The sequence below is a fragment of the Lytechinus variegatus genome, chromosome 6 (genome assembly GCF_018143015.1).
Source record: "Lytechinus variegatus isolate NC3 chromosome 6, Lvar_3.0, whole genome shotgun sequence".
NCBI lineage: Eukaryota > Metazoa > Echinodermata > Echinoidea > Temnopleuroida > Toxopneustidae > Lytechinus > Lytechinus variegatus.
In genome coordinates, this window is record NC_054745.1 from 37974203 (window position 1) to 37985821 (window position 11619).

Here is an 11619-nt window from a genome sequence, read left to right on the forward strand (position 1 = left end):
CCCCCATATGTCTTGTACACAAAGCTTTGCCGTCTTGCTAATACGGTATAACCAAACATTGATAGGAATCAAATTTCTGGTCAGATATGGAATGTCAGACATTCATCCTATCCACTGGTAGTAAACATTCAACCTTCGAATTTCCTCCTTATTTTTTTAAGAATTCTTTTTAAGTGCTACTTTAACACACTAGTCTATGGGAAATGAATTAGGCCTGTGGTACCCCGGGCAAGTTTACCTCATAATACTCAACGCTGTCCGGCGCCCTTCCCCCATGTACGTGATTCAGAAATTCATTATGCGCTTTAGAGTCCAATCTCGCCCTTTTGATATCTTTGGTGTAGTTGCCAATAAATAGAACCATCCATTGTAAGCATGGTAAAAAATAATGAGCGAAAGAGAGAAGTAAAGAAAAGGGAAAGAAAGAACGAAATAGGCCTAAAGACAGAGAGCTCCTAAATTTAGAAAGTATTTCAGCTATATCATTCATACGATTTCCTCCCTGTTTAGAGCTGAATGTGAAGGCCTTTCTGTTCTATCTCTTCATAAGAGTTTTCGATGTCATTGCATTCAACATAGACATTGCGTGGCGCTGGTATGGTGGCAACTGTACACGGGCTGGCGTTAATTTCCGTAGGTCCAAGGCTATCCTTACTTCGCCGCTTCAATCTGATGTAACTGAGAATGAAAATAAGAAGATAAATTATGAGATATTTATCGACATCGTTCAGCTTTCAAAATGGTTAACTATTCGAAAGGCCTTTATTCACTATTTTGATTATTCATACAAAGGCATTTTAGTAATTCATTTATTCATCCACATGATCCATGCACATGTATGTTTTTTAGTCATATCCATTCACGTATCAATTTACTTATCAAATTTTGCATTTGTTAATTTTGATTATAAATCAACTCACTTAAAAAGGCGTCAATAGTAATATTTAGTAACCCATTTGTCCGGTTTATGAGTAAGCCTACCAATGCAACGGTGTGTTGCTGGCCTCTACGTTCTAGTAGAGTAGACCTTCCAGAGCGGGTATAATCAGTTAGTTGCCATGGTGTCATGGCGGCCTGGTTCAACCCGTGGGTCGTTTCATAAAGCTGTTCGTAAGTACGACGCGACTATAAAGAACGACTGGTGATCCCTTACTAAGAGAGCTACGAGACGAGGGCTAAGGACTAGACATCCGAGGCCAAGGCCATCAACAGCTGCTGCTTCTGTGACATCCGGGTTATACTTTTGGTGAGGCGCGCTTGAATTATGGCGGGAAGCTGCTAGCTAATCGGGCGGCGTGCGATCGACTCCAATGAAACATGCGTGTTGCTTACCTCAAAACAAGTAGTCCTAGAAGAAAAAGGAGCGAAGGTAAAACGACACTAAAAGCCAGTTTCCAGTCATGGCATTCCCCGTATACAGGCATGCTGAGTGTAGTATTTTGAAGACACTCTGTACATTTCACCTCTGGGATGATCGGGCAGGCAGACGTCGCCGTTGCTGGCGGGATTTCAGTCATATCAGTTCCATCTGCTGTTGGTGAAAGCAATGAAAGTAAAATCGAGATGTGTAGATCGTATTAATCTCGTCTGAAATGGTAGGTTAGCAATAAATCTTTAAGACAAGTCTAGCCTGACCAACCATGCCTGTTGTTTGCTATTGGACAATGTCGGAAGAGGATGATAGCAAGAGAAGCTATACTGACATTATCATCAACCACAGTGAACCGCATAAGAACAGGATTCTGTTTTAGAGTACAGCAGGATAAGTAAGTTCGATCTATTTCTTTTTAAATTAATAAAGGGTCAACAACGTAAATCCCCTCTCTCTATCATCGATCTGCTTTCTACTTTTATTTAATCCAATTGTTTCCTGTTCTTATAGTTTTATTTTGTTCCTTTATCATATTCCATTTTTTTCAGCAATTGGGCATCGCTGTAACAATGTTATTTCCATCTAAATCGCCTTTAAATCGTCCTCATTACTTTTTGTTGGCGTTGTGACCCAGTGGGCAAGTCTTCTTACTTTGAATCAAGGAATTCATCTTCGTTGTGCTGCACTCAACCCAGGTGATATGAATGGGCACCTTGTAAGAATTTATTCCTTGAAATGATGTATGGCTGTGGGGCTAAAGCCAGGGTATCAATATCCAAATCCTTGGACATAACGTCCCAAGCGCATAGGGACGTTATGACCTAATGTGATATGCGCTATACAAGAACTGCGTCATTGTTATTATTAACAAATGACTCCCGGACTGTTTTTGGAAATTGATGATTTAAAGTTAAACAATTAATAACTGAACTCTGCGCAACACATTTATTCTGGTGAAATTATTTATCAAACACAGGAGGTCCATTTTATAAAACTTGTAATATCAACAAATTTGCAATGACAGTCTAAAGCTACTAACATCTTTAGATTTTAATGGCCGATGGTATACTTGTACAGATTTGGCAACTTTTCTTTAACACGTCTTAGTGACATGGGCATGGTTCTTGCACCTATTCTATGCGATGGTGGGTTAACATTTAGTTCATTACAACTGTATATAACTGCCTGAGTAAATAGCAAATTATAGCCCCTGGACCAGTCCTCTTGCGCTGCTTGTCATGCCGAAGACAAAGGGAGTTTAGGCCATGTTAAGGGAAATAACAGCACCGAGAACCTTGGTCAAAGGCTAAGCAAGATAAAACACAACGCACCTGCTGGAGAAATTGTATGAGATGTAACTGTGATAGCCTCTGTCACAGGCGCGATGGTCCTGAAGGATAACGCAGGCCGTCGTGGACCTTCCCCACCCGATAAGCAATTGATGACCGAAACAGCGACTAGATAACCGGTATCCGCCTCAAGTTGCCCGATGTAGAACTCGAGCTCGTTGCCAACCGGTACGAACCCGACACTAAGCCACGGTTCGTTGTTATCGCCGACGTGCTTCTTGAGGTTGATATCGTATCCACAGATAGGGCCATCCCCGTGGTGGTCGCTAGTCCACTCGATCTCCGCGTGTGACGTTGAAAGATTGGTCAGAACAGGGGCCATCGTCAAAGTCGGTGGTTCTACGAAGGAAGAGAAAGCAGCAGGAGTGATAGGGAAAATGTTAATATCCGATTGTATTATTTTATTAATTTTTACATACAGAAGAGAGAGAGATTATACAAAGTTATATACAAGTGGAGCACCTCTGGCAGTCTTGCTTGCATTAGTAAATACGCAATTCAGTACCGCGGCAGTGGTGACTTCGAACACGATCATAGAATAATCATTCACAAAAAACACCACTCATATTGTTTTATGATGATAAAATACTATGTTCGCTGTCCCTAAATGAAATTTGACCTTGATCGTGTGACCTAAAACTTGTGCAAGACGGTCAGGGGTACTAGATCACCCTTATGTCAAAATTTCATGAATTAGATCCCAAAACTTTCATTTATGATATTAAAAAAGAAAATAGCCTTGGTTAAGATTTCGTTTTGATATCCCCAGCATAATCTAAGTTCCTTGACTTTAATCATGTGATCTGAAACTCACAAAAGGTATTTGGTGATACTTGATTACCATTATGTTTAATTTTCATGAGCTAGGCCTATATACTTTCTAAGTTATGACATTTTAAAAATTTAATTTTCCGGTAAGATTTTGATGTTCATTCCCCCAACATAGTCCGAGTTTAATGACCCTAAATAACCATTGACCTTGGTCATAGGACATCAATCTCTTGCAGGATGTTGAGTAATACCTGGTAATCATTATGTTTGCGTTTCACGAAGTAGGCCCATAAACTTTCTAAGTTATGATGACATTTCAAAACTTAATCTTCGGTTAGGATTTGATGTTGACGACGCCGCTGCAGTCTGGAAAGCAGCGCCTATAATTTCACTCTGCTATGCAGGCGAGACAAAAATGAAAGAGTATACATTTTCAAAGTTTTAAATCATTGTCAGCTGAAATGATTTTTTAATGAAGATAGCAATCATGACACTTAAACAAGAAGAGTAAAAGTTTTCACTCGCATCTGACAGCAAACTAACCAAACGAAAACTTTGATAATGATAGCGATAGGTTTAATGATGATGAAGGGATGAATGGAGATAACGATTTAAGGGGGGGGGGGGGTTAAAAAGCTCCAGTGCAGATCAGCGCATGGGGGCAAAACGTCGCCATTCTTGGCCGTTTAAAAATATATTTTCATCATTTTGCGATGAATTACGACATACTGTCAAATAACAACACAATCATATTCCATCATTTGCCGTGCCTTTTCTTTCTCGACCTCCTTTCGCTTTTTGTGCTGTTGGTTTCGGAGCTTTGGGGGTGCAGTGCCCTCTACGCTCCTATACCGGTGGTAACATACTTGCTAATTTATTGACATTATTGTCTGGTCAATGTTTCACAAAGCTATTCGTAAGTTACAAATGACCGTACTTATGAATCGCGACCCTCTTTTTTTGCTAAATGGTATTTCCCTCTCTGGTATCTAACCCTTAACCTAACATAATACCGAAATCCTAGCCTTTTATCTTAGATGAAATATAAGCAAATGCCGTGTTGCCCCCCTCCCTACAGGTTTTTAACTTAGTACTTAAGAACATATTCGATTCGTGCATTAAGTCGTTTGTAATTTAAAGAACAAATTTACGAAAAGCTCACCAGATGTCACAATAGTAATCAGTGGCGTAACTACGGGGGGGCACGTGCCCCCCCCAATCGGCTGGCCAAAAAAAAAAAAAAAAACGGGGGAAAGGAGAAAAATAGGGAAAAGGAAAGAGAAACGTAGTGGGGGAAAGAAGAAATTGTTGTTTATCATAGTGTTATATTATATTATGTTATATAACATAAGAAGCATTTTTTCACAACTTTATGAAACATTATTTGCTTAATTGTGTCTTCATTGTTCCTGGTGCTCGCATAGACTTTTTAACGAGATATATAGACCTGCTGTATTAAAGCCTCCCGTTTTCAAATCAATATACAACAAAATCATATATTTCCTCGCAATTAGAGTTATTATTGTTTTAAGTAGTGATATATTCTTCTTTTTCATGACTACTGAAAGTTATTGCCCTATTTTAAGGTCTTAATATAAAACATTTCCTGTCCGTGCTAACGTTCGCATTAGTGGATTGGTGAGATTTCTGCTCTTCATGAACTCCTAAAATCAGTCCTTAAAATGTCAATTTTTCTGATCTGAATATCAAAAAATTTTAGCTCGCGCTTCGCGCTTGCATCATTTGGTTAGTGAAATACGTGGGGTCTTAGTGAATTCCTACAAACAAGCCTTGGAATGCCCCTCTTCATGTCTGAATTTCCTAGATTTTCAGCTCGAGCTTCGCGCTCGCAGTATTTCATTAGTGAGATGCGTATAATAATCATGATTACAATGACTTCAAAAAGTGCTCCATGTGTTTTGATGTAATTCTAACAAAATCAGCAAGTGCTTGGCACTCGCATTAGATGACTATGGTGAGATATGTATACTCTGACTTAATGGATTCGTAACTATAGTCCTTAAAATATCCATGTTTTTGGTCAATATATACAAAAATTTCAGCTCGCGCTTAGCGCTCGCATCATTTGGTTAGTCAAATACGTAGGGTCTTAGAGAATTCCTACAAACAACCCTTAGAATGCCCCTCTTCAGGTCTATATTTCCTAAATTTTCAGCTCGCGCTTTTGCACTTGCAGTATTTGATTAGTAAGATGCGTATGATAATCATGATTACATGACTACAAAAGGTGCTTCATGACTGTGTTTAGATGTAATTCTAACAAAATCAGCAAAGGATGGCAATAGTATTAGATGACTATGGTGAGATATTTATACTCTTAATGGATTCTAAAATATAATCCTTAAAATTTCCTTGTTTAGGGTCAGTATATACAAAAATTTTAGCTCGCGCTTCGCGCTCGCATTGTTTGTTTAGCGAGACAATTAAGTATCATGATTACAAAACAATTCGCTTATAATGTCAATTATTAGCCCTCAATATCAAAAATTTTCAGCTCGCGCTTCGCGCTCGCATTATTTAATCAGTGAGATACATATCCGTTTGATGGCACTGCATGTCCTTAAAATATCTCTATTAGGTCAGTATACCTGACAACTGAGCGCGCTTCGCGCGCTCCCTAAGTGACCCGAAATTTTTGCTGGTGCCCCCCCAATGCCGTGACCCACGGTACGCCACTGATAGTAATGCCCACTTACCAGCACCATATCGTTCTATGGAAAATTTGGCAGAAGGAAATAAAAGTTTCATAACCTCACCAATTGTGGAAGTCCTCAGAGACAATAATGGTCCTTCTCCGAGTTGAATAATTCTTGTACCGTCGCACAAGATAGGTCTTACTGAGACCTGGTACCCCATAGACGGCTCTAAGCCAGTTAGGTTGAAGACACTCTGTTCCACAGACTGTGGACCCGGTTGCAATGGCACGAGACCCGCAGTCGTCCAAGGCGTGGCGTCATCCCCGAGACCCCTCCTGTCGATAGCATAGCCGCACGTAGGTCCATCACCGACGTATTCATCTTGCCATAGGACAGTTGCATAGGTTGTTCCTGATGCTATTGTGCTAGGGTCTTGGTGCAAGCTGGGCAAAACTGATAAATTAAATAAGAATAAAATTGAATTATTATCATCCGTTTTGTTCTTACATTTCATGAATAGGCCTAATAATGATAATAACGTTTTATTTACCCATGGTAGCCACTGCAGTTATAGGAAACTGCACTACCAGCGTGCCCTGCTTGACATAATAATGGTGTTGTTACTCTCCTTCTATTATATAAATGCTGAGCGCCTAGCAAGACGACAGAAGGTCCCATTTTTTAAGGTATTTTTCTTTGGAATGACTCGGCCGAGGACTGAGCCCACGACCTCCCGTTCATGAGGCGGACAATCTACCACTGAGCACCCATGCCCAGTTAACGAAGAACTACAATTTAATGCCCGAGCAAAGCTAAGTGTACTGCATTTGTGACCATCTAACCCCAAACCACCAATAAGTCGCCAAGAAAGGTTCTTTATTGATAGACAAAATAGTAAATTGGTTTTCAAAATAAAGGAAAAAATAGCTTGTTTAATCATGGATCTACTAGCAAGTAGGTCCATGATCTAAAGGAGTATTTCTTCATCTTTATTCTTTAAAAACGTCAAGTTGTTCGTTGTTTAGAAAAAAAAGATACAAGAGTTTCTTTGATGCAATTTTTGGTGAACTGATTAGAAGTGTCATTGAAATGGCACAGAGTGCACACCTCATACTTAAGTGATCTTCTGAAGCTCTGTTCTTTCTGCATTCAAGTATTTGAGTGAGTTATTGTTGATCAAGTTTTACAAATCATATATCATTTTGAACATTGGTATTCGCTTCTTCAAACTCTATTCATTTAGGGTGATTTACCGTCGGTTTGGGGGTGGCTGGTCACATTTCATACTAAAGTTTTGACCGGTCAATAGTACAAGTCACCATGGTAATTTGTGTACTATTTTGAGTAGGGGGGGGGGGTGCACGTCCCCCTGGGATTTCCGCCCATGGGCCCGTGTAACCTAAACCTGATTTCGGAATGAACAAGTGGGTAAATATCAACTTACCATAATTCTGTGTCGACGCGGACAGTTCGGGACTTGCTGTCCCTTCTTTCCCCGAGCAATGGAGAAGACGCACACTCACACCATAGCTGGTCCCTGCGTCCAGTCGGTCAATCACGAATTGATAGAAGTTTGCATCTTCTTCCACGGGAACAAAACCAACACTCGTCCACGATGTCGATGAGGGGTTTTGGAGATAGACAGTTGACCCACAGACTGGACCGTTACCATTGTAATTTAGATGCCATGACACCCAAACATACGAGGTCGTAACGCTTATCACTTCGGGTGCGTTCTTCAGAGTTGGCAAGGCTAAATGAATGAGAAATTCAGGTAATTTATTTATTTTTTTCGAATTCATTTATTTCACTTTTGAGATTTGTCAAAAAAATATTTGAAAAAATGGCCTCTGTGGTCAAGGGAATGCCTGGTTTAAATAAACAAAACAAAACACGAATTATCCGAGGTTACAGGAATGCTGTTGTGTCGTGACAATTGTCGTTTTGACGTCACCATGGACCTAACACAAATATCGTGATAGGTCCATGACTTCACGGATACAAAAAAAATTAGACATTCTAAAGATTTTCGCGATTAGTTAAGATAGGCCAATCGTGGCTTTTGTAAATAATCGCAAGGCAGTGGGAACGGGCTATTACATTCGTTCTTTACCTTGTGTCTTTATACTGGTGCTATCATGATTTCACAGGTTAAAAGAACGGTTTTTATTTAAACACCGTTTTACTATATACCGGGTGAGAATTATTAGCGTACCTAAGAGGGCGAGTCACAACCCATGCAAGGGACGTATCCATGCCCCCCCCCCCCCGACGAGCCACAAATGCCTGCTCTAGCTTTGAACTTGAAATTTGAAAACCCTTTTTGGGGGTTGCTTGTCAATTTTTTTTCTGGTGCGAAGTGTCCTTTGTCCTTTATATGTGGTTGAAGACCCTTTTTTTGCTTGTCAATTTTGTTGGCGGACGTTATTTAACCCCCCCCCCTTAGAAAATCTTAGGTATGTCACTGCGTGTGAGTAAACAAGGAATGGCGCCTCACACATGCTTATTTTATGGAAAAGATAATGACATGAAAGCATAATCATTTTATATAGCTGTAAAGAATACAATTTATAAAATTAATTTGATACCATATTCATGTGGTATGAGTAACGTTTGGATAATCAGTAGGTATTTTCTGCAGTGATGCAAATATTGATTTGCGCCGAAGTATGGTATGTCTGCAATGGTTGAATCCAGATGCCAATGCTGTCATAATCCTAGATGGGTTAGTAAACATGTTTGCAAATCCGTTTCCAATCAAATTCACTTGAGAAGTGATACAAGTGTTTATTTATAAAAGATTATATTATAAATTACTGAGAAGGAGTTTTGAAATGGATGTTAAAGCAACCGTTGGAGGGTTATGGCGTCGCTGACTTCTGCATTCATTCATTACAGTTGCGCTGACGGGTGGGCAGATTTACCGACGAAATCCAGAGGAAAGAGGAGGGGGGGGGGCTGCACCCCCACAAACCCCCTTTAGTAACGGCCCTGCAATCAAGATCTCGATCTGATACTAGGCTGTGGGGAATCCCCATCATGACAAGTACTTGAAGCATTTGGGGGAATCCCCACCACTGTATGACGTCAGTCATAGGTATATCATCCGGCCCCGCCGTGCCCCCCCCCCCCTAGAGTGCCACAATCAAAATTTGTATTGGAAATATGTCGTTTACCCACAATTGCTAATAAGGTAAAAGGTTTTAAGAGGCAAAATCGTTTTTTTTTTTTTCTATTCTAACATTCCGTACCAAATTTTAACCTACTTTATTTTGTTCCTTGACATTTGCACGCATTTCAAATTTATTCATTTGTTTTAGTTATTTTTTTTGGGGGGAGGGGCTAATAATTAAAATCTAAACTAGCTGTATCATGCAAATTTTGTATACTCACTTGGATTGCTATCTTTGAAGTAGAGATATGAGATCACAGACGAGTAAACTAAAGAAAACAATGACAGATGAAAATAAATTTGTATAATTTGTTATACCGTGTAGCAGTTTGAAAAAAAAAATAATTTAACACAATCCTGCACATAGAAATATATTTATTATCATCATTATTAGTATATATATATATTTTTTTTAGGGGGAATCAAAGAAAAACAGATTCTTTTAATTCAGACAATTCAACTGATATAATTGTATTTGTCTACCAAATCGCCAGAATGGACATGGTTAGTCAAATTACAAGCCGTAGTTGCATGAATACTTGCAGTCTATTCAGTCATTTTCACAAAAAAGTGATTTTTGACAGAAAATAGACAATATTAAATGACCACACATGTCTTTCCTTTTTTCTCTCTTTGGATTCAGTGGCCATGAAATCATTCATTTAGACATAAAAAACTACACATGAATGAATACTTATGGTTTTATGCAAAAAAACATGCGATGTGGGGGCATTTTTTTTTACAAAGAAATGACCCCAACATGTTTTTTTTTTCAACCAAGAGCGTCATTTTAAATGGCCTAACTTGTCTGATTAATTTATGTTTCTGCTCAGTGGCCATGTAAACATAAAGTAAGACACAGTGCAAACCTTATTTGTATGGATATTCAAGATTTACATGTGAAAACACTGATAGGCCTATGCGAGAAATTTGGCAGCCATTAAAAAAATGCTCGGAATCAATATCAGACGTATTCTAAATTAAAAATTCTTATTAGATTTGTTTTCAGCAGCTAAAATTGCAACAGAATTCGCTGGTTTGAAATCGATTTTCCCAAAAGAGGTTTTATTTGCCAACCCCTCTTAGTCTTATTATGGTACGAATTGATTTTTTTACGGACACTCGATTCCGAAACACGTAAATTCCTTATACCTCGATGTTCATTAAATTAATCCGAAAACGTAAAAGGGTTCGTTAGTCCGAACATATATGGTGTTATTCCGAAGGTTCGACAATCCGCAAACAAAATAAGGTTCGTCGTTCCGAAGGTTCGTTAGTTCGAGAACGAAATAAGGTTCGTTAATCATTTCGTTTTCGGACTAACGAACCTTCGGAATAACGAAGCTTCGGAATTACGAATGTATGCGGGAAAACAGCCCTCGAAAACAATAAGATACAGCTTGATTATCATTATCAATATGGGCACATCCGATATACTTACCTAATAAGACCAACACGACACACACCATACACACCACACCTGCAGATTCCATTTCATGTAATATTCGGTCCAAGCTGGAATAATATTATGGTAGTATCCAATGACGATAAATAGCAGCGTTGCCAATATTCGAATTGCTCGGTGAATTCTTCCAGAGTCACCTTTGTGTTGTTCTTATTTCTTAATTTCGTTCCACATCAATACTAGCTGATTATACAGTCATCCTCAGAGCTATTCACATATCATTATGATTATTATGAAAATGTGACGCTTACTGCGCGGCAATCTGGTCCAATCAGGGCGACCAAAGGGAAGGCCTCTCTTGGTGTTACGAAAGATGCGTTACGATACAATGGATTGCGAATTTCGGAGCGGGGATTCCCCAATGCAATGCGTAGTGTACAGAGAAGTTGAAGGTCAAATTAATACACAACTCCTTGGTTGAACCCTTGGTTGACTACAGATGGCGGTATTATTTTGATAAGTACCACATGTATGATTGGAGGTGTGAGTGGGGGTGCCGTGGCCGAGTGGTCTATGGCGCCTGGCTATACATTAAAAGTCCGGGGTTCGATCCCGGCACATATGCCCGTAAGCAAGGAATTTTATCTATAATGCTCTTTGATCCTGCTTTCAAATAATTGGAAATGCTGTGCATTTTTGGTTACTAGGTGTGCACTTGGTTAAAAAGAATATGTCTGGAAATTATACAGTCAAGGAAACTCCCGCTTTTGCGAGAGCGACAGAATCTCGATTAACAGGGATTTGTGGTCGCATGACGTAATCTTTTAGGATCTCACCGAATAGCTTTCCTGTACAAAGTGAATGGGGTTTTTTGACATACCCTCACTAAAAAA

The 11619-nt window shown here is 39.3% G+C and overlaps 2 protein-coding genes across 2 annotated transcripts; both read right to left on the bottom strand.

Moving 5' to 3' along the window:
• Positions 1-244: 244 nt before the first annotated feature.
• Positions 245-1537, bottom strand: LOC121416628. Its single transcript, XM_041610110.1, has 2 exons — positions 1333-1537; positions 245-678 (listed from the first exon to the last, which is right to left on the bottom strand). Exons 1-2 carry the CDS (start codon positions 1515-1517, stop codon positions 507-509), a joined length of 357 nt encoding a protein of 118 aa, XP_041466044.1. The 5' UTR covers positions 1518-1537; the 3' UTR covers positions 245-506.
• A 1134-nt stretch (positions 1538-2671) lies between these two features.
• LOC121417797 (twitchin-like) lies at positions 2672-11401 on the bottom strand. Its single transcript, XM_041611534.1, has 5 exons — positions 10763-11401; positions 9543-9590; positions 7594-7902; positions 6270-6602; positions 2672-3060 (listed from the first exon to the last, which is right to left on the bottom strand). The coding sequence occupies exons 1-5, from the start codon at positions 10812-10814 to the stop codon at positions 2672-2674; spliced, it is 1131 nt and encodes a 376-aa protein (XP_041467468.1). The 5' UTR covers positions 10815-11401.
• Positions 11402-11619: the final 218 nt, after the last annotated feature.